The sequence below is a fragment of the Pezoporus flaviventris genome, unplaced genomic scaffold, assembly GCF_033815535.1.
Source record: "Pezoporus flaviventris isolate CSIRO_AGI_PZ_B2104156 unplaced genomic scaffold, CSIRO_AGI_Pfla_v1 ptg000047l, whole genome shotgun sequence".
Lineage (NCBI taxonomy): Eukaryota > Metazoa > Chordata > Aves > Psittaciformes > Psittacidae > Pezoporus > Pezoporus flaviventris.
The window spans coordinates 8,259,983-8,284,091 of NW_026892595.1; the positions used below are offsets into that span (position 1 = coordinate 8,259,983).

At 37.9% G+C, this 24,109-nt stretch overlaps 1 protein-coding gene across 5 annotated transcripts in view; it reads right to left on the minus strand.

The window, feature by feature from the left end:
• Positions 1–2,376: 2,376 nt before the first annotated feature.
• WAC (WW domain containing adaptor with coiled-coil) overlaps positions 2,377–24,109 on the minus strand; it is a 58,218-nt gene continuing 36,485 nt past the window's right edge. For 4 of the 5 annotated variants that reach the window (XM_061468170.1, XM_061468169.1, XM_061468173.1 and 1 more), the window contains 7 exons: positions 21,264–21,509; positions 19,173–19,295; positions 17,869–18,017; positions 12,918–13,036; positions 7,920–8,106; positions 4,590–4,717; positions 2,377–2,510 (listed from right to left, as the gene is read on the minus strand). In XM_061468170.1, the coding sequence (XP_061324154.1) occupies positions 2,441–2,510; positions 4,590–4,717; positions 7,920–8,106; positions 12,918–13,036; positions 17,869–18,017; positions 19,173–19,295; positions 21,264–21,509 (1,022 nt within the window). In that variant the 3' untranslated portion in view covers positions 2,377–2,440. The remainder of the gene's footprint in view (positions 2,511–4,589; positions 4,718–7,919; positions 8,107–12,917; positions 13,037–17,868; positions 18,018–19,172; positions 19,296–21,263; positions 21,510–24,109) is intronic. The other variant, XM_061468172.1, reaches the window with a different exon arrangement.

Below are 24,109 nucleotides of genomic sequence, written 5' to 3' on the forward strand. Positions count from 1 at the left end.
AAATTATCTATGACCATTCAGAGATTATGGTACTTTTCATATGATAAACTAGTACTCTTTAGGCTGGAATAATGACTCTTCTGTAAAACAATGAATAAGAAGGTAACAGGCAGCAGATAAGCACATAAGGAAATTAATTCAAACCAGAGGTTTAAAAAAATTACCCAAAGTAAGTTTTTACAGAACAAAATTAACTTGTGAAGCCCACTGATAACAAGGTGTTACAGAGGGCAACAGATCAATCAAAAGGAAACAAAATAAGCCTGTAGAAAATAGACCAATCCTATCTATTAAGACTGAAGCAAACTTTGTCTCTGCAAGTACCTAAACATCAAAATACCAGAACCAAGGACAAACACTGGTGACAGATCACCTGTCCATCCACCCATTTCACATACCATTTCCCTATGCTTGAGCAACCTCAAGACAATAAGCATTACAAGAAATAGGACATTAGGCAAATATGAGTCTCAGGAAGCCTTCTGTCAGTTGGCCTTGGGTCTAAAAATGCAGAAACAATGGCTGTTAAAATTAATTCATTCCAGATTATTCTATTTACATTTTATGTACAAAACCAAACATTTGAATTATATGAATCACAACAGCCCATCCTGGGTTAAAAACTGAGGAAAAAGGACAAGTTAATCTATCCTGATTTTTCATTTGTTGTTTTTAGTTATTTCAACTTGCTTCATTTGCAGTGTCTTGTTAGGACAGAGCATTCAGCTTCTACTGATCAGTTTGAGCCCACTCAACATGAGACAAGGCAAAATAAAAAAATTAAGTAACATTTCTGGTGCTGAAAGGCAGTATGGTGTAGTAAAAAAACATGTAGCATCACATGTCAACACCTTTACCATTAAGTTCTTTTTTTTTTAAGCCATGGTCTACAATCTTCTTCTTACTTAAGAGACTACTGTAACATATACACCTCTGCAAGCGCTGAACTAGCACTGTCATCACGCTGTTATTTTTAAGCAAAGAAAAAAGTCACGTTTATTTTGTAGTAGCAATAGTTTCTTTTTTATTTTTAATATACTTTAGGAAACAATATACAAAGCTGAGCTTTGCCACCATCTTCAAACGGTGGGTTGCTCCAATTACACAAATTCAGCGTTTTGTGATGGTTAAGAACAGCAGTCAGCACCAGACTTAAACAGTTAGCTACAACACAAACATCCTTTGAAATGAAATGTCATAATATCAAGACAGGTAAACCAGGAGTCAACATATGACAACTGTTTGGGAGGTGTCTTAAATCATTCTTGTTGAATTTTATATTTCATTAAATATTTTATACACATTTTCCTGTTTACAAGTTTTAAACAAAACCTTCCTTGAGGAATTATTTAAGTACAAAAATGTTCAACAAGAACAGTTCTAATAAAGAATCCCCAAACAGACCAAATTTTAATGTGTGTTGACCAAAGGAAATGAAAACCAGTGTTTCTTTGTTTTAACATGTTTATTACAACAGATACAATTCACATCTGACTAGCTTTTTTTTTTCCTCTTTCCCCTCCCACAACCATGTTAACATGTTCATTGGGCTATTTCCTTATATTTGAGCAAGTAATGTACTTTCAGCACACATGCCCAGCAGTACTATAAGTCCATTCTTACAGGGTGCAAATGGAAATATGTTTCAATAATTTATACAAACAAGTGGGTTATGCTCAATCACTGCAATTTTAAGCTACTGTACACAGGAATGAAAAGATTATAGAAAAAGTGCCATAGCAACAGTGCCTTAAGAGAAAATCAGAAGCATTAAAAAACTGATAAAATCAGATTTAGGATTTCACGGGGAAATGGAACACAGAAAATGAAAAACATTTCTCTGTAAAACAGAAATGGAGAAGCACTGCTCTCGATTCGGTGCAAGTGTGGAAACAGTTGTTTCACGATATTTTGTACATTACCCAAGTTGTTGCAGCCTTAGACACAGATCGCCTGGCGCTTGCATTGAATTTTAGGAAATGCAAAATTTCTGAATGATAAATTAACTAAAAAAACCCCAAACAAACAAAACAAAAAAAAAGAAAAAAAAAAGAAAAAAAAAAAGAAAAGAAAAAAAAAAGGAAAGCTAATTTTGCAGACAGGTTTACATGTAAAAGGCTAGGTATTTAGCCACCTCAGCATTGATTAGTTTTGGATGTCTAAGCTCTGATACACATGGCTTCCCATGGCTTCACTCTACAAAACATATTTACAACGTGAAGAATACATCTACAAGAAATCTACATTTCAAGGGTTTTACAAATCATCCTTGTATCTTTCCCCTGAATTTGACTCCCTCCTGTCCCCTTCCCCATGTCAACTTTTTTTCTGCCCAGCTCAACGGTCCAAAGTCTACACAAATGCAGCTCAAAAGTGTTAAGACTGGACAACAGTTTAATAGTTCCTGTACTCAAAATCATGTGCAATTGTTTACAACTTTTCACACCATGAAGGAATTCTGATTCTTTAGCTTTTCAAGTTCTTTAATTTGTTGCCTCAAAAATAGTATCCTACAAGAAAACAGAAATAGATCAGTATAAACATTTTCATTTCATTATACACAGATATTAAGTATCTACATACATAGTTCTATAATTTCAGGAAAGATACCATGCTCCTTAGTTCTATTAATAAATTTCAGATATTTTTAAATTCCCAGATCTGTTCAATCACCTACAAGCACTGTATGCAGATGCAGAGACCTGCTGTGTTTGATATCTTAGTTCAGAAAATTAAGTTGCTATATTTCATCATGACTGATATGCAGTTATGTTTAAGCCTGCTCTTCATTTGATTTAACTCCCCCAAAAAGCAGGACACTGCAAGAATATAGTGAGCAACTGAATATTCTGAAGTATGGTATTGTGCCTGTGTCATGCAGTTTTCCAGACTGTACAAGAACCCAAGGCACTCATAAATATTTTCTAAAGAAGCAAGTTTTATTTCAGGTGCAACACTTTTTATTTTCCCTAGTATTTGTCTCTGTGGGTAGTGGTAGTCTCTAGCTATGGGAAGCTCAAATCTCAAAATACCTAATCATTGAAAGGCATCTAAGAAAAGAAGTTGTAACTACACCTGGCTTAGAAATTCCCTTATGCATTTTTCCTCCTTCTACTGACATAAACAGTTATTGTGATTAATGAATGTTTGGTTTACATAACTATTTCCCATAATTTTTAATGAATCTCACCAAACATCTTTTCATGATGCTGAAGTGTAATGCAGGCACGTGGAATTAAGAAAATATTCAAGGAAAGTTGAAGTTTCATATAAGTAATCTGTGACATCTAAAGCAACTTCAGCTGATGCAGAAAAAGCATCTACTATCAGCTTTGATAATCCCATCCTTTGCAAAAGCCTCCCCCCACCAACTTGTTACTTATGCCATGTATTCCACATATTTGGGATTGCAGTAAAAATAAAAGAAACGTGTTATAGACTCAAATTCATAATATCCACTGATATCCATTACCCACTGATAGCTTAAGAATATGCAGTATACAAGAAGCAAGGTGCTATTTAGTGACCTGAACAATGATATTTGACAAGTTATTTCAGCTCAAATATGCACCCAGAGCCAAAAATGAAACCTTAGGAAATAAAACCTGTAGGAAACCAAGCAGTTCATTAAATACACTACAGAAATTTTAATCTATATAATAAAGATATGAATAGACTTTCAGAAATAATGGATATTTTTCGTTCTTTATTAGAAAAGATTTGCAAATATATTATAACTTGCTTTTGACTAAAGGATTGTTTTACTAACTGCCAAAAAGCAAGGACTTCTACGATAAAGACAGCTATTTGAACAGCATGCATCACTACTAAAGCAGCTTAAAAGAGTAATTCATATTCACTGTATTCAAACTGTAGTGTGACTTAATAGGTGGAATAACATCATTCAAAAAGGAAACAATATGAAAGTAGATTTAGGATCATAGCTACTAGTGAAAGGTTTCAGCATATATTTTAAGTCTAAACGTTTCAACCTTGCACAACAGTCTTCAACATGTCTGTATTGCTTCAGTGATATAGAGACCTGTTGTTAATGACTTCAGAAGCAGAAGTCTACTTCGCTATAGCTGTCTCCCTGAAGAACCCCAAGATCTTCTCAGATGCCTCCTAAGTAAAAACATTAATTCTCCCTTAGTTTGTGATACCCACCACACCCGTTCATACTTGCTTTGGCTTTAGGCCTACCAAATGCCTCGTACAAACTGTAGTCTTTAAGACGTATAAACTATGCAGGCGTGCACCGATGTGATCTGTGCATCATGCACAAATATTTTACAAGGAGGAGTTATTCAGTTTTTCATAATGCACTAATGTATCTGGAAAGGTACTATTTACTATGCGAAAATACATACAGAAGATGTGTATCCGGTTCTGTTCACTGAAAACTAAGAGGTATCTGTGTCAGAAACAAGTAAAATGTACCAAGAGAAGACAGCCCGCAAACCTGGCAAGTATTAGCATACTTACAAAGTCATCAGCAAATATAGCTCATGCAAAACAATGCCAGAACGGGAATCTAATACCACTCTGGAAGTTACCATTTTAAAAATAAATACACAGCACACACTTACCTTTGCTCACGCAAAGTTGCTTGAATTTCACATACTCGAACTAAAGACCTTAAATTCTTTAATTCAGTACAAATTTCTGACATATGGACGCTTCCCATGTTATGGGCTTCCTCACGTAATCTTGATGCCTGCAATGGTTACAAATAAAGGTTAGGATTTTGAATCATGCATTGGAAACAAGTGGCTGTAGCCAGAGAACTGCTGTCTTGAAACAGCAAAGCACTCTAACTTCAAAAGGGAGTATTAGATCAGAAGTATATTAAATTCTCTACAAAAGCCCATTTAGAATCAGAAATGAACAAAACTGGCTGCCAAGAAAATGTCTAACCCAGGCCCATGCTACAGCAGGGGTGGATTTTCTTGATCCTAGCAAACATTTACCCAAACATCTTGAAAGACAGTACATGACAGAGCTCCAAGCTTCCAGAGTAACTTGTTCAGGTATTTAAGTCTCCATCCACTATTTCAACAGCAGATTTAAATTTCCCATCTAAATTAAGCCTTAGTGACAAAACCCCCAACTGAATGCTATCTTGTTTCCAGCTACCTTATACAGGAAAAACTCCACAACTTTGCAGCCCTCTTCAGGTGTTCTCTTCCATTATTTTAATATCCCCACTTAGTCAGGTGGAGACAAGCAGAAATATAAGTTTGGAAGGTATGACCTATCCAAAACTTGTGCTTTTCTTAAAAGTCTTGTCACTGAACTGGGTAAACGATTCCACAGAACTTCTCAACAGCACCAAAGGGACTAGTATAATTACTCTGAGGTCCTGTGTATCACATTGCAATAAGGAAAGTGTGTTTCTTGCAAGTGCCACACAGAAAGAAAAAAAACAAGCCAAAACAAAAACATACAATCATAGGATCAAACTGTTTCAAATAAAGCTTTCCCTGTAGTCTTACTGTTTAGCAATGTTATTCTCTGCTGTACTAGGTCTGGCTGGAATGGAGTTAATTTTCTTCCTAGCAGTCCATGTGGTGAAATGTTTTGGATTTGTGACCAAAACAGTGTTGATAACACACCAATATTTTAGCTATTTCTGAGCAGTGCTTACACAACATCAGGATTTCTCCCTTTTTCTCTCTGCCTCTCCCCCAGTAAACAGGTTGTGGATAGACAAAAGGCAGGGAAGGAACAAGCCTGGGACAGCTGACCTCAATTGACCAAAGCAATATTCCCTACCATAAAATAGCATTCTCAGCAGTAAAACTGGGGGGCAGTTTTCCAGCGGTTGCCACTGTTCAGGGACTGGCTGGAGGAAAGCAGACTACGTTTGCATCACTCCCCACCTCACCCTTTACTTATTAAGCTGCCTTTTACTCTACCCATGAGTTTTCTCACTTTTGCCCTTGCAATTCTCTCCCTCATCCTACTGGAGGGACAGTGAGCAAACAGCTACTTCGCAGTCTGCTGGGGTTAATCCACAACACCTGCTGAAGTACAGGTACACTCGATCTTTCCTCCCCCAAAATAACAGTATTTAGTCCAGGTTTTCATCAATTCTGGCATTTGTCCAGCTCAAAGAAGCATGTTGTGTTCTAATTCCCTACATTAAAAGTTTCCTTTCGTGGAGTGTACTGACATCCAGGAATACCTTGGTCTCCAGTAGGCCACCATTTTGCGTTTCCTCCCTGCACACCTGTACCTACAATTCTGTTTCTCACATTCCTTAGTTATGTTGATTCTTTTTTAATTAATCACATTACTGGATTATTTTCCAGTTTTCCATATTAAGTGCTAATTGAGAGATAACTGCTAGTGGCTCAAGAATTGTTTTAGCTACTAAGTTCTGCACAGCACGTTTCAAGTCTGACTGCTTCTACATATACCTGTCCCAAATCACCTTACTTATTTTTCAGTTTACTCTGGCATATGCTTTTATGCTCTAATTCCAATTAGGAATCTGGTTAGAAAACTGGAGAAACCACAGCACTGCACGGTTCAGTCTCTTTGCTTTCATCTAGCTTACCTTTTTCACTATGTATTGCTCTTACAGTTTCATTCACTTTTTCTTTTATAGCAAGTATCTGACTTAAGTCCCTCAACTGTTAGTATTCAAAACTATCAACAACACTGTCAAGTGAAATCATGTGAAAGAGCAGACAGGACAATACAGCATGTAACACTTGGCACAAAAGTGAAAGTATCCAACTGAGTACACAACTACCTAGCGTTAGCTGGTTTTTAGAAAAATCTCTTTATTACTGATAGCGGGACAAAAATATAAGCTATCAACTGTAAAAAACTGTATTTTTTGCATTAAAATATATGCCAATTCAGTACACAGTGAAAAATAACGCTATCAAAACTATGGATCACAGCCATTGAGAGAAGCGGCTGTGCTGCACCATTTCCTTAAATGCACATTCCACAGCAATAGCTCAGTCATCTGCCCCAGTACAGGTGGTAATGTCTTAAAATTGGGTTTAAAAATTATTGAAAAGAAACAAAACAAGTACCCCAGTGTCCAAATACGGTATCAGTCTAGACTACGCTTCTAAGAGTCATCTTGCAGTTACTACCCAAAAGCCTCCAGTGTAGGCTTGAACCAGCATGCAACCACTCTTCAAAAGACCAAAGTAAACTGGGCTAGGTAAGATTAATATCCCACACTGACTGTGTCAGACAGGGCTGCCTCTGAAAGGACTTGAACTAGACTCAATAACCAATATGGTTCCTTTGAGTAATACATTCCAAGCAGCTGACATGCATCCAGTTTCCCTGTATTACCACAACAGGATAGGTTTTATGCAGTGAAGTCATAAAATATGCATGGCACCTCTACTGGATTTCCCATTATGTAAAAATAGCCCAAATTCAGTCTCAGCCCTCTACATCATCTTAAAAACTGGGTACAACAAACAAGGCAGAGCTCCTTTTTCACTGCGTAGAACTAAAAACTCAGTGACTCAGACTGTGGGGTAGTCTCAAAGAGTTTAACTCTGTCACTTAACCGTAACATTTTCCACGTAACAGAAATATCATTATTATAAAAAAATCTGTTTAAATATATGGCCTTTGTAAATTTAAAGAGAACTATGGCAGTAAGAAATAGTTACAAGGACTGCTATTCATCTGAGAGAATTTCAAAAGTTCTGGTATTTTAGGCAAGACTAAAAATACTCAACTGCTAAATGGAAATCACATGTAATACCTGCAGGTCTGGCCTAATCTCTCTTCCCCTCTCCTCTTTTCTGGCTAAGGCCAAGCATCAGGGGCATTTTGAATACCTGTAATTTCTAGAAAAAGCAACCTCCCTAAGAAAACCGGATTTTTAAGCTACACATTTTGTACTGTCACAGGGAACAAAGCACAAGTGCACCCACCTGCTTTTCTGCATGGTCTGCAGGCCAGCCTTGAACATGCTTTATAAGGTTTTCATTGAAGTGTGCTGCTAGCGTAGGTGTTAATGAACAAGTGGGTCGTACAGATGTATTCTGCGGTGCAGGTGCTGAATTTGATGCACTGGTGCTAGAGGTATGATTTGGACCTGGTGATGGGCTTCTCTGAGTACTAGAAGAATTAAAAAAAAAAAGTGAGCATTAAAAATATATGTAAACCTATAAACACTTAAAATTCATTGCTTCCAGCCACAAAAACACATACAGCATTTAAACCACAAGTAAGTATTTCTGGTAGCCCAAACTTGTGCTAGTCTTCCACAAACAACCTACCTGCATGGGAAGTGTTTGAGTGCTACAGTACAACAGGGGCTGTTTGCTTGTACAGGGGTTGCCTTCTTAAGAATCCCATCTCTTTGTATGACTCACTAATCTACAAGAACTCTCGTACTCCTAATTTGCAAATACTCATCCTCCAACTTACACTTGGATGGTAAACTCTCTTGGTGAAGTATGGGTTTTTCGTTTCACTTTATCACTTCTCTCAATAAAGCTATGATGTACAACTGAACAGCTAGCATTAAGCCAAATAAGCTACAGAAGTTCCCCAAAAATATGCAAAAAATCACTGATACTTAATTTTACTTTCCCTGTGTCCAGAAACCCACATATCAGGGCCAGCAGTAACATCACACTTTCACCCTGCATGCAGCCAACCACATCCGACACAACTGTCAGAGCTGTAGCTGCACAATTCTGCTACATGTCAAGAATTCATAGCTGTTCTCAAACTTCTATACTATCAGCAACAGAAAATTCCACAGTAACTTTCCCCAGCATCAAAAGAGCTATTTCGTGTATCACTGTCTTCAAAGGATAAGAACGTGGGGGTTTCTCTCCTCCTTGTAAACACTGCCATCTAGATGATATGATCTTCTAGGAAACTGGAATTTGCACTGGGAGGAATATATAACCCATCGTGGGGAAGCTTAGAAACTGAAGCACATGTGTTTCAGCACATGACCTTTGCTGCTTTTCCATCCCTTGCAAATCAGGGCCTCTACGCTCCTACTTCCTTTTTTCAGCACTTGTCCAATCACACCCCCTTCCCTCCCCCTCCGAAAGGGGCTCTATTTTTCTAACTCGCTAAGAAGGGGTAGAAGCAGCACTGATTATCCATGTGAACAAAGACAGGTCAGGATGAAAATTATGCCCTCCCCTCTCCACCCATGTAAGGGAAGACAAAGGAAGCAATAATCTTGAACAGGAGACAAGAACATCACTAGTATCCTGTGATGGTACCTCATAGTTAAGATGCTCTTTGACACTACATATACTGAGAAATAGTAATACTACCTAAGTATGTAGCATTTACTTGTAAGATTATGTTTACAATCACTCTTCCACTGGGAGCAGCTTTTTAACACAGGCCATAATTTCAGTCTATTTCTTAGAACTTTCTTACTACTTGCCTACAAGTGATACAAAGTAATATGAACTAAAAACAAATTTGAGAGGAATCTTAATTCAACACCTAACCTACCCCCTTGAGGACTGAAAACATCCTAGCATAATGCAACTATCTTTATAGTCCAATGCTGAGCCATTTATCCTCATCACTCAGTTACAAAATATTACAGCAGGTTTCAAAACAAACAGCCAACAAATTAGGTACAGCACACTGCTCTGCAGCAAAGACTTTAATCCCATTCCTTTCAGTATCCCTAAACTTGTTTAAAGCCTTATAATATTTAAAAAAAATACGCAGAAATTTTTTAGCAGGCAGCTTTATTAGAGCTGTATACATAATTTTCCCTTGATTTCAGGCAGAACTTTCAAAAGGAATATATGATGTAATGAGGAGTAGGGAAGGAAAGTATTCTTTGGTTTTTGGTTTTGTGCTCCAAGTTCTCTTTGTTAATTGGCCCAACTACTTCAAAACCACTTACAAGAGCAAACACTTCACTGTAAAAACGTTTCGCTGATTAAGAAAAAAAAGGCATTTAGATTTTGTCAATATGCTAGAAGGTAGGCTGCTTTCCTAAGGACCTGAATGGACACACAGAAGCCAAGTTCAAGAAAGGCAAACAGCACAGGCTGAGCAGGTAGAAAGCAGCTTTGCACAAAAGGACCTGAAGATCCTGGCAGACGAGTTAATGCAAGTCAGCAATGTATCCCCATGGCAAAGCAGGCCAAGCACACGCTGGGCTATACTAGCAAGAGTGTGGTTGAAGAAAACACTTTCTCTCTTCCCTTCAGAGCTTGAGATCCACAGTACCTGAAGCACTGTGCAGTGGGGAGCCCAAAACCATACTAGAATTAAACTGCTACACCAGTGGAATCCAGGAGAGGACCACACAGATAACTATCAGGCTGAAGAATATGCTGTATCAGGAGAAGCTAAAAGTTTATTCAGCCTGGATAAAAGAAGGCTGAGGGAAGGGCACTGAAGGATCTTCTTATTTTTTTAACAACCTATGGGGCAAGCAGACAGCCAGGTTATTTTCAGAGAAGCACAGTGACGGGACAACACGTAGAGACACCAGCTGCAACACAGGAAACTCTTAATTACATGGAAGGAAAAAAACATTTCAGCATAAGGGTAGCCAAACAGAAGAAGTTGCTCACAGATATTAAAAAAAAAAGTCACCTGAACAATGCCCTTAGCAATTCAAACCTTGAGTCCTACTTTGAGCTGGGACTCGGACTAGATCACAACTAAGAGTCCCTTTCAACCTAAATTATTCTCTATGTATTCATGCAGGATCAGCATACTGATGGTGCAGAGAAAGCCTAAATTAATATTAACTAAGCAGAACTGAGGCATCACCTTCAATGTTTATTTACCCCTTAGCTCTAATAGGATCAAAGTTCCCCTATGACTTGCCTCCGCTCTCTTTATCAACCTGGCTTTTCAGACTCCTACTTCATCAGTAAAAATCACTCTTAACACATCAGAAACATTTCAGGAAAATAAAATCTGTGGGTTTCATAAAAAAAAAAAAGCTGTATCGTAATTATGAATAAAATGCACTGTCACAAAATATCCTAGCACCTCTGTGTCAGCAGCAGGGGGAGCTACGAATGCAGCAATGACAGGAACTATTCCTACGGTTTTTTTTAAATGGTTCAATAAAGCTGAACTGCTGGGTAAGTTAAAAATTGACTATGCCACAGGCCTCAAAATACTTCCAGAGAGGCAAACACCATCTGTACAAGAGTATGAGAGCAGGATGGCTCTGAAATACACTACTACAAACTACAAAATCTTACAGCCTACAAAAAACACCCACACACCTCCCCCCTCCAGAAGTTTAGCATTTTCTAAGGTAGAGGAAAAATATCCCCAGTCTTTTCTGGAAATAAAGAGAACTATCAACCTGATGAAAGTATTAATTATGGAAGCACTCATTTAATTCAATTTTAAAGCAGCCATAACACATTGCATGTCTTTGCAATCATCTCTTACAAAAAGACTTACTGTATTGCCTACGCTGTATTCATTTCCTAATTCACATGACCAAAATGTTTACAACTTTAAAGTTTATCAATAGCTATTGATATATTTCTTAGACAATGCTTCCTCCCAAACAAGTTAAAGTTTATTTTAGCTCCATTCACTTAAAGTTTTTAATAACAGTAAAAGCAAAGGAAATCTAGTTGTGATTAACTCTGTATATAAGCTGTAGAAAAATGCAACTTTAATTCATAAAGCCTCTATTTGGACCCTCTGTCCATAGTTCAGGTTACCAAGTTGTTCATTTCTACAAAAAAGTAAAGGGAGTTAGCCCCAAGAGCAGTCCCTCATCCGACTGACTGCTTTCACCTACAAAGGAGTAACCTGTTTTCTATCAATTCAGAAATACCATCCAGACTCAGGAAATCTTTTGCAGATAAGTAAATCTACATCTGATCTGGCCCATTTTCATTCAACTCCACTACACTGAACAGACTAAAATACCAGTTGCACAGGTTATTCCAAACCACCTGTTTCCTCATCTTCTATTTTTTTTCAAATAAGACACTTCCAAAAGAGAGAGAAATGCCAGAACTAGTGATGCACAACATGCCACAGTTACAAACATGTACCTATTTGAAAGATACAGGATACTAAACAATATGGCCACAGTGTCTTTGATACTGGCCTTCACACTCTTTATTTGTGCACTACCTCTTCCTCAAATATGTGGTACCTGCATGACCCCTCTACTTCAGCAGTACAGATGCTGGGACAAACGCAGCTTCCCTTCTCCAGCAAAATGCTGATGCCATGGGGAGCAATGGCTTGCAAGAGGGCCAGTGGATCCCTAAGGCAACTCAATGTGGGTAATGGTTATGACAGAGTAGGAAGCCCTGTAACCTGAAGTGAGGGTTGAGTATGGATCAGCAAGTCAAATGTCCACCAGCATCACTTCACACAGACTCCAGGCTATACCGAACATTTCCAAGAATCAGACTACCTTCCTTAGCAAGATTTCCTATGGGGAAAGGGTGATCAGTAAAGGACAAAAAGGTCTGTGACTGAGAGCTGCTCCCCAAAACCTCACTGTTCCTTATAAAAGTCTAATGCCCTTATTAGAAATGTTTACACGCTTCTGTTAAGCTGAACATCACAGTGTCTCCATGAACCCAGGACATGGAGTAAATCAGAGTTAAAGCATTTAATGCTTTATAAAATGCTTTTCATAACTGCATAGAAAGTAACAAAACCTCTAAACTCAGAAATCACAATATACTGAATCACTTGCAAAACTGACCAGAACGGCAGGCAGAAATAGGAATTCTGTTTTCATTCTGTGAACGGAACTCTAATGGTGGTCCTCCAACAGCAGATTAGCTCTGGCAGATACCACATTAGCTCTGTTAACAAAGGTACTTAGCTGCATCGTCTAAATCATATGTTTAATAGGCCAAAGAACCCACAAATTGCAATGAATATAACACACACTGGATCCAGAGGAAAAAAGAAGTATTTCAATATACCTTGAGCGCTGAAGACTTCGTGGAGAAGCAGGCTCATGACCTGCCTGCTTGTCAGCTATTACCGGCTGCTGAGGTGCTACCTGTGAAGCTGGTCCTTGTTTAACACCTGGAGTAGCAACCTGGAAAGTTCAGAAATTCATTAGATTACCTCCACAATAAACACCAAGTGTAAGAACCAAAGGAAAACACAAATCACAAGTCCAATGGGGCTTTTGCTATGAGGTCTTCTGTTGACAGAATTTTTATACTCTTCATACAGTGGTTGTTTTTTTTTAATACATCTCCTCTAGTTCACAGCTGTGATAGCTTTTCTTACAAAAACAGAAAGAGTCCTTAACAGACATAACAGAAGCAAATTTAGATCCATCTGACTTGTCAAAATATTGCAAACTTACTAGGTAAAATAGTTAAATTCAATTTCATTTTTAACCATATCTTCCATGTAAGCACTAAGCTCATTTTCAACCTCAGAAGAACTGTCATTATCCAAAGAAAAATTTTCGCTTAAAAAGTTTAAAGTTCCCTGCTTGAAAACATACTACATAATGCCAAGAGCAGAATCACTGAACCATAGAATAGTTAGGGTTGGAAAGGACCTTCAGATCATGTACTGCCAACCCCCCTGCCATGGGCAGGAACACCTCACACTAAACCATGTTGGGTCATAACTGTATTCTAACATCTCTATCAGAAAAGGAAAAAAACCTAAAGCATACTTACCAGTTTGCTACTCTCCCTTTTCAACTGTTCTGCCAGTTCTGAACTAATGCATGACTAATAAAATAAAAGGTAGCCTTTTCACCAAGGGAAAAGGCACCAGTAGCTTTTTTTTTTTCTTTGGTAGGACACATTCACATTGAAGATACTGATTCACCAGCAGCAAGATATGGTCTTTTTAACGTGATTCTTGAACTACAACAGGATGAAAAGTGTGGAATATAATAGCGTCTAAATTACTGTAAGTGGAGTTCAAGAGATACTTTTTGCTCTCCATAATCTGCCTACCTCTGTCCCTTCTTAAGTACACACAAAAGAGGAAGCAGCTCCAATATTTATCCCTCACTCTGGAAAAATCAAGTGATTAATTTTAAGAAAGAGGGAGAGAAACAAAATGGGCTCTAGAGATCCATAAGGAGAACAACAATTATCAGGCACCCTGCCTGGCATTTGTTGACATAAAGCTGGTGTAGATTACTAACCAGTGGCCATTTGAACCTCCAGAAATTCTCTCATTTTCAGAAAAAGACTCCTGTAAAACAAATCCCAACAGGCAAGCCAGACATTATCCGCTAAAGCAAACTCAAGACACAACTTTGCTTATTTAAATATACAGAAAAATCTTGAACCTAAGAGGAAAAGCCACCTTTTAAAATCTTCCCCAAAAGCAAAAAAAAAAAAAAAAAAAAAGGCAAGAGAAAATAAAATAAGACCACTTACTGTGTTGAAATCTAAAGGATTATACAGTTGGGGGCAGGGCAAAATAGTAATTCATAAATTAATTTATGAAAAAAAAACCCACAAAGCAAAAAAAACCACCCAAAGTATCTTTATGAAACGTATGACATGAACTTTTCTATTAAATGCGACAATTTTGCTCACCGTGTTAACAGGCATAACTATGGAGGCTGTACAAACAGAAGAAACAATTTCAAAAGCAAAGTCCATCATAGATAACACATCCAAACTGGAAAACTAACTAGCTCCCTGGCTGGTAAAAATAAAACCAAACACAGATTATAAAGAAAAACTGGGATTTGCAAGATAAATGATCCACAAAACCTCTGAACTATTCCCTGTTTTCCAAGTGTTTCAAAAACCTTAAGCGAGTGTACAAGGAACCGAAAAATATGAAGGGCTAAATAAAAATAATTCCACAAGCTATGTTCTCACCAAGTTTGACAGGTGTGCGTAACGTGCTTTACACGGTTACAGTGCAGAAATTCAGAACAGTTTCTAACCACACAACACAGGCACAGCTGAACAGCAAAATGTGAAGCCTAGGATCCTGAAGCCTGTGATACCTGAGCTGCCGTGTGCACACAGCACACCTCTACACAGACATACCAGCTTCAGTTCAGAAACATTAGAGGCATGTTCATGCAACCCTAAGTAAGAGGTCCTGCTGTGCAAATGGTACTACACTGCTCCTAGAGTTAGCCCAGGTATCCGAGTATCTGGCACCGGGCTCTGCTTGCATGATGCCAGTTCAGCTTTGTCTACACCTGCTGCATAGAAGCACCATAAGTCAATGACCTTGTGCTCCGAGACCAATTGTGTTCTGGCACAGCACCACTTCTTGATTATGCATAATTTACCTCAGACTCTTAGAACTGGATAATATAGCCTGACTGACATATCCAAAGCAACACTAAACCAGGCATGCTCACATCCAAGCTAGCACCACCTAAATTCTCATCTCAATCGCATTTTACAGAATTGGATTATGTGAATACTGGATGTACCCAGAAAATAGAAAGCTTTTATGGTTATATTCTAGTGTAGTAAGAGTTAACTTCCTGACAGAGCAATAAGAATACAAAACTTGCCAGTACATGTAACAACGCACAATAGTTCCTCACGATTAATAGCATTCTGAAGCAAAGGCATTATAGTTTAGAATGAGTAACTCAGAAATTTACTACACTTAACACTTTGATTGCAAGCACACTGTAAGTGCTTCAAAAATGAACCAGATGTGCAATCTTACCCCACTGTGGTACAATCTTAAGGAAGGATGGATTAAAATACAGTAATTTCAGAAGGTGTCACAGTAAGCTCATCAAAATATAGATGTCACCACTTTCAGAAGAACTTCTATATAGGTATCAATAAAGCATACAATACCCTACTTTGAAAAGGCTGGAGGTGAAATCCTGCATGCCAAGTCACTAACTACAGGCGATCACAGAACCCTGCATGTAAGTGGAGATTCTCTTATCAGGCAAATCAAAAAAATAATCAATACGCTTTTTTATTAATTTCTGAGGAGTGTCAGCATTGCTGCAGTTACGACCTGCATTAAATTCAGATCAACTCTTTTCTAAGCCATATTTAGCCCTCAAGTTTTTTGCTTCGACTGAAAACCTGAGGGAAGATACATTCAATGACAGTCAGCCTACCAAGACAGACTGGCCCCACTTAAAGGCTTGGCTTGCCATCGCTTTCTCTTATGGCACAGCTTACTACCATGACACCTACTTCATAGGAATAACACCAGCCTTTATACTGGGTGAAAGGCAGTGCGTTCAAGTCTGTCTGCACACTTGTAGGAAGACATCTGTAGCAAGCTGATAAATACTAAAGCAGTTAAGTTTGTAAAACAAGGATAAATGTTTTTGCCATGATTGTAATGTAGTTGACAATCACAACTTTATTTTCAAAGCGGAAATAGATCTCCGGGTTGTAGAGACCAAAACAAATCAACTTCCAGTTACTAACAGTAAAAAACTTAGTAAGATTTCTCCCACCTTTGTTTCAAGTCTATTGATTCTACTCATCAACCTATTTGATAATTTCATTCCTTGTCACCTAGCTATGGGATGTGATTCAGGATGCACTCCAAGGTCAGAAACAAAAGACAACTAGCAGGATTAATACACACATGAGGCTTTCACAGTTCACCATACTACTGCCAGTCACAACAAACTGATATCAGAGGTATCAAGCAGAAAATTTATAGAGAGATGCCTGAGCTAAGCAGAGAGGGGTGCTGGTATGCGTGTGTGGAGTGCAGAACAGGAACTTGAACGAAGAGACAGACAGGCTCTCATTGCATGCAAGCAGCAGACCTCTAGGAGAGGTCCAAATGGAACTCCCTAATGAATCTCTATTTTTCACAGCCAGAACAACACTGTAACTGCTAAATTTTTGTTTCTTACCTAAAAGGCACAGGAGTCTTATGCCCGGCAGCTCTACCCATCACAACAAAACTATCTTGAACATGAAAGGTTACTTTCCACCAGAGGGTGCAAACCCACAGCTCTGCCTTCAGTCCTCTTTAGTAAGAAAATACTCCTTCCTAACAGGTCCTTGAACCCAGAATCTCTTACCACCCTTACTCTATAATATAAATCACAAGCCTTCAACTAAAAAGAAAACCTTTAAGGGGAAGACCATCTTGAGTGCCTCTAATTACATCCATTTTCCCCATCTGCGCACAGCAAAACAGAATCTCTGATCTGCCGGACAGACAAAATAATCAATCTGTCTCAGCTTCAACTCTATTTATTACTCAATTTCACCACTTATAGGATATGAAATACTGAGCTCAGATTCTACAGAAGACAGTCTACCTCTGAAGAGTGACCTGCTAGAGGGATCACCCCAAACACACACACACGAGTAAAAAAAAAAAAAAAAAGACAACATTTTCTACTTTATGTTTTCTACTTCATCCTTAGGAAGAACCTTATGAGCTTATTTGTTAGTTTCAATTAATGTTTCCTTGTCACTGATCCCATTACGTAATTCTGAATGAATAGAGGTGAAGGGGCAGGAAGGGAAAGGGACATAATATTACTGAGCTTGTAAACACCTAGAACATTTCCAAAACAAATTTGAGACTGCATCAAGTCAACTTCTCTAAGAATTTCTCTCCCATTCTAAAAACCTTTTATTGGCTAATGTCTAGGGTACTGCATCAGCTGTTGCCTTTGGAGTTTTTGTTTTCATTCAAGTATGTTAAAATATTGATCTCTTGGTAATATTTCCAGACAGCATCTGAAGCAAGCACAGTATTTTTAAGAACAGATGAGCGAACTAAAATTGCATACTAGAACCGTATGGCAAAAATACAGCCTAGTAGTTGTTTCCAGTTGTTTCTGGTTATACTGGGAAAGATAGCATGCGTATTATATCATCCTATATATAACTGCCAGCACATGGATATATAGCAGCAATACTTATTACTTATAATGGTTTCTTACTACAGTATGACATAAAAGGAGCTTACCTTCTGCTGTGATGATACCGGTGGCGTAGTCATCAAAGGTTTAAGTGGAACAGTGTTAGTCTGAGGGGTGCTTATTCTTGGAGATACATATGATCTTGGTGATGAGGCATCAGACGTTAAAGACATTGGAGACTGATTAGATGGCTGAGCTGCAAAGAAAAAAAGAAAGATTCTTTATAATAAAGCCATATCCTATCTTAAATGTGAATTAGATTTTCTTTTGGTACTTTGGAGTATGCTGCATTACATAACACACAAACATATTCACCTTGAGACTGCTGGGGGGTGAACGATTGGAACAATCAAATGTTCATCAACAATCCTAACTTAAGAATTGTATTTTCCCCAAATGCTCCCCTTATAAAACTTGAGGGGAGGGAGGAAGAGAAAAAGCTATTATGAGATACTTTTTTTACACAGGAAAAGCCTAAATTAGTTTAATTTGTGATTCCTATTTTAGAGTGTTCAACCCAATTTAACCAAAAGAATGCGTGAATAGTTTATCTAGAAACCTACTGCTCCATTCTAGTCACTACCAACAATCCCTTGCCCATGTTTTAATTACTGGTTAAAATGAGCATAATACTGCTTACCTACTCAATAGCATGACTGCATTTGTTGTTTTGGTTTAAGTTTCTAGCTTTATTATGTTACAAACTGGAATTTATTGAAGACACTTGAAGGAATAATCTTGCATGGAAGCTGAAAAATACTATTTACGTAAGACTGCACAAAACTCCCCACCAGAGAGAATAAACTTTCTTTTACAAACTTATGGCCTCCCGCAAGAGTCACAGTTGCACAGTATTACAAGTAGGGTGTTGAACCAAGGAAAAGTTGTGGTTCATACTGGACATTAATTAAGGTCCAAAATAAGCTGAGAGGGTCTCACGCACATTTCACATTACTCACATAGTTAGGTAACATATAAAGAAAATCACAGAATCATAGAACAGTTAGGGTTGGAAAGGACCTTAAGATCATCTCGTTCCAACCCCCCTGGCATGGGCAGGGACACCTCACACTAAACCATATCACCCAAAGCCTCGTCCAAACTGGTCTTGAACACTGCCAGGAAAAATCCCAAAAGGCGAGACAGAAAAGCACAATTACTTAGTGGCACATCAGATTCCTGCTCCCCAAGTAACAATTTCTTATCCTATCTTTGGAAAAAGAAGTCATTTGACATCTCCCACACCAGGTGGCCACAGATAACAGGGGACAGCTTTTCCAAGTTTCAGCTGTACTGGCCTTTAAAAAATGCAGTGCAACAATTATACACAAGTGAAAAGAAGACTGAATACCTTGCGTAGACAGTTGTGCAGCTTGAGAAATTAGGGAAGTGATATTGAAAGCGGATGGTCCAGCAGTAAGAATTTTATGGAGTATAGACTGCAGAGAGGCTTGTGTCACAGCTGCTGTTAGAACTAAAAACAAACATTCTGTTTTACTGACAATTCTATAACATCACTTTAAACTGTTCAAACTGGCTAAATACACATTATGCCTCATTTTTTTCCCCGATTTTGTTCCGGCAATCCACAAGAGACCAAAAAGCCACCTGAACTATTTTTCAATTACTTGAATTTAACCCACAAATGCTTGGCATGTCTAACCAAGTCCTTTATTTAGTAGTTATATCTTTGAGACGTACACTAAAAGAATTATTTTAGAAAAGCACTTTAACTGTTCAGCTTGACTTTATGGACCAATAGTAATTTTTGTAAAGATGAACATTTGTGTAATTTGTTATTGCAGTAAGTAGAACGTGTGGAGTTTTTTATTTTAAACTGCAACGGTAAATAAATTTTAAAAAGGCAAAAAAGCAGTAACACATTAACTCACTATAAGGGATGGAGGGGGAATGACAGGGAAGAAGACTTCCTGTTCAAGGAAAAAGAAAAGACCTTTCAAGTTCAAAATCCAGACACTAAGTGTTTCTTCTTAAAAAAGAAACAAACGCAAAAAAATCCCACCCAAACTCAAACTTATTTGTTCTGGGTTCAGCTGTCCCATCATTATCTGTCCATCTTGTTCTACCGCTACCCTCCTTCTCCTTTTCCCCCAGTAAAAAATCAGTAATTTTCAACCGTTTTAAAACTGCACTAAACAGGAGGACCATCTTCCAGTATGAGCTGATGAGACCCAGTTTCTGAACTAATCTTCTCAAAAAGAAGATAAAGGCTCTGTGAGATACTTCCTGAACACACACTACCCAAGCACAAGTCTGAAAAAACTGACTCACCAGGCACAAACACAGAGTAACTCTGCATCACGTGCACAGCAAGGGCTTTTCTGCTGCCCAAGGTAAAGTCACTCTGCTCACATGGACCTGCCAGCCAGGCCCTCAAGCCATCAGAACAACACCAAACGCTCTTACTCAGAGACAGATGCAGCTGCTGTTCAGTTATGCCAATGATACTCTTACTTTTTTTACACCAACCTTGTGCACTACAGTTTTAAAAGGTTTGCCCTGCACAGGAAGAAACAATAACCTACTCACCTACTAGTACTGAATAAAGTACATAATATTTGCTGATTAAAAGGAAGACAAATAGCAGTTTTTCCTTGCAAATAATCATAACATACATAATAGTTAGATTTTACTACTTCGACTTTCATGGTTTACACTTTTAAGAAGTTAATAACTCTGGGCACTCCATGTAAATGTTTTGCTTCCTATTTAAATCTGTGATCAAAGAGTACACAAGTTCCAAGAAGCAAACATAAAAATCCCACGCCAGTTTCTTCATCAGTAACCCGCCACATCCAGACACATTTAGATAAAACTACATTCCAAATGCATCAGCTCTTGCCTGTTCTTGCAATGAAAGGCACTATAACTAGTTATAAACTTTCTTGTAAAAAACTAGGCCAATGTGACAAAAATCTAAGGGATACACCAATCACATACACAAAATCTAACTTGCTAGCAAACTTACTGATGTGCTACCTTTACTCAGGCTAAAATGTACTAAAGAAAAAAAGTTGATAGGCAACAAGATTTAAGAACCCCTAAAAATTTCAGCATTCGCAAACAAGCATTATTAGAATAGCAGCATAAACTACAGGAGACAAAGAACACTGCATGGAACAAAAGAACAAAAAGCTCTAACTAAATTTTGTGCAACAGATGAATGCTGATACAGCAATTAAGTTACCAGTCTCACTTAGACTGCTCCCATACATCAGCACTTATGGCTTAATACCCTTAAATGTTACTGGGCTCATTTAAAAAGGTTTAACAGAACAAAAACTAGTGACAATCCCCAATTTATCTACGGATTCATTTTTCACTTTTCATTTAAAGTAAGGCTTGCATTTACTACAGTTTAGTATCCAGTAATACACTTGTGTATAAGTAAGGGCTGACATCAGCTTTAAAGATTCCTTACCTTCATTGATTTTGGATATATCTACGCTAGAATTATTAAGCTGCAATGTGGCTTGAAGAGCAGGCAGCAGCTGTCGAAGGAGATTTGGGTCCTGAAGTAACGGAGGAATTGGAGATTGCGGGACAGGTGAGACAGGAACTGTAGGAGCAGATGAAGCAGGCGCAGAAGTTGGATTCAGTCCAGAAGCAGAAGATGTAGAAGGAGTTGTGCAAGAATGGGATACAGACTTGTCCACAGATGCAGACTCTGAACAGAAGACAGACAGTAATTTTCATTTTCCCCAATATAAGCTGGCAACTTCTCACTAGTATAATATTCATATTAAATTCAGAAGATCAAATACTTCACTACTGTTACAAGAAAAAAAAAAAACAAGCCCACATTAATATAACAAAAATCGAAGATATTCTGTACCTAGTGTAATTTACACTATTGAACCTAACATTTATTAGGAACACACACACAATTTTCCACTTTAAGATACTGGACTGAAAACTGCCAGTGTAAGAAATTGGATTCGTCCCCCCAAATTTAGAACAAATGTGGGACAAAAATTCTATAAACATAAACCAAGAGCTGTTAACATCCCCACAGCAGAGTGGAAAAACATCTAAAAATGTATCTGCCCATAATTAATTTCAAACCTGTCAGTTTCCCTGAAGCAGCAAGACTTACATCCTTTATTCATTAATTTTATTTTAGCAAATATCAAGACTTCTTATCTAAAGAAATGTTAAGTACTTAAATTCAATTATACCGTATGGCAATTTGTTCTAATTAATGAGTTAAGTAATTAAATTTTACTTTCAGTTAACATAAAAGTTGCTCCTCCATTTCAGTACTGTGAGAAATTCCTGCACTGAAAAGTATTTCCACTTACTATAGGAGTACCATCAGTTACTTCAAACATCCTTCCTTCAAGAAGCCTGGACCACTGTGTTTCAATTTTAGCTTCTCCTTCTCTCCCCAACAAACCTGTCAGAGGCCTCTGCCCTGAATTCAGTGAACACTAAATGCTCTACAGCACCAAACAGGTTGGATGAAGAGTGGAAAGATGGATACAGATCCAAGATCTTACCCTGGATACAAAAATCCAAATGAAAGCTAAAATAACTGGCTGGGAAAGTCTTTTTACTTTAAAGGCATATTTCACGGCTTTTGAGTGGCGATAAGGTAAAAAGAGGGTAACTTAGTAAAGAAAAAATGAAAAGTTCTTGTTCTGTTTTACTATGTAAGAATAAAATGCTACAAAATTTCTAAAAGTTTGTTGTCTGAAAGTCTCAACTGCAATTTTTGAGACAAATTTGGAGAAGAACCCTAAAAAAATAAAATAAATTACTCAAGGAAGTATCAATATGTAAATCAAATGAGATTGGAAATCTCAGTGAAAAGAAAGGGGACTTCAGCTTTCATGCGGTTAAAATAGTAACAGCTCATAACAGGTCACAAATACTGGGTAAAAAAGCCTTTTCTAGTCACGTAGCTGAGAAATCTAAACCAAAGAAAAACAATGAAGAATTCAAATTTGACAGCTTGCAAGGATGCATCAGGTAAATTTCTAAAATGCAGCTTTATCTAGTTACAAGCTCCTTGGGACAAGCTATAAAGCAACTTGGTGGTCTGGCCAGAAGCCTTGAAAAGAACTTACGAAGGGACAAGAAATGGTCTTCAGTAACATGTGACTAGAACAGATGATTAGGTATTAGCTCCCCCTTAAAAATGTCATTAGTAGTGGTCTTTGTTACAGAAGTATTACATACGGTGGGTTTTAAAGCAAACTTAACACAACTGCAACTCAAGACACATAAAGCAAAGAAGAATCTTATCATACCAAACATGGTAAGTTTAAACTTGGTCCGAATAAAGCCGAGGCATAGAAGAGCAAAGGAACTGGGCACAATGGAGCATGTTAGTACTTACATATACAAGTCGCCTAGCCTACAGTTTTGAGAATCTTAGCACAAAAAAAAAAAAAAAAAATCCAAACAGAACCAAAGCCCCCTAATTTCAAAACAAACAAAGCAGAAAACAAAACCAAAACAAAACCAAAACCCAAGCAACTGCCAGCTTAAAAACGGTTAAAAACATATTTAATGTAGTTAGGATTGTCTTTGGAGTTAGACTGAGTTATCTTAAGTAGAGAAGCAACTTAACTACTGTATTATTAATTTACATAAGCAATACCTGATCTTCAAACCACACCACCATACCAAACAGCTGGAAGTATTTTTCACCCATGCTGCAGCTTTGAACAGGAAACAAACTTAATCAAACTCAAGCTAACAATGCAGTGAAGAGAAACCTTAAGACCAGTTCAGTTCTGGGTTTTTACTCATTTCTTGAATAAAAGAAATCAAAATATGTCATACAAAACCAGTGAATTCCAAGAGGTCTGTGAAACTACTTCAGCTTGGTTAAGTTTCCCTGCTATAAACATACAAACTGAATTATGTAACAAAACACAGTCCAGTTTTCTTTTACACAATATGGAGACACTATTCTGCAGCTGTATTACTGCAGACAAAATCACAGAATCATAGAATAGTTAGGGTTGGGAAGGACCTTAAGATCATCTAGTTCCAACCCCCCTGCATGGGCACGCACACCTCACACTAAACCATGCAACCTGCCCTTGAACACTGCCAGGGATGGAGCATTCACAACTTCCTTGGGCAACCCATTCCAGTGCCTCACCACCCTCACAGTAAAGAAATTCTTCCTTATATCCAATCTAAACTTCCCCATCTAAGTTTTAACCCATTACTCCTTGTCCTATCGCTACAGTCCCTAATGAAGAGTCCCTCCCCAGCAGCCTTAGAGGCTCCCTTCAGATACTGGAAGGCTGC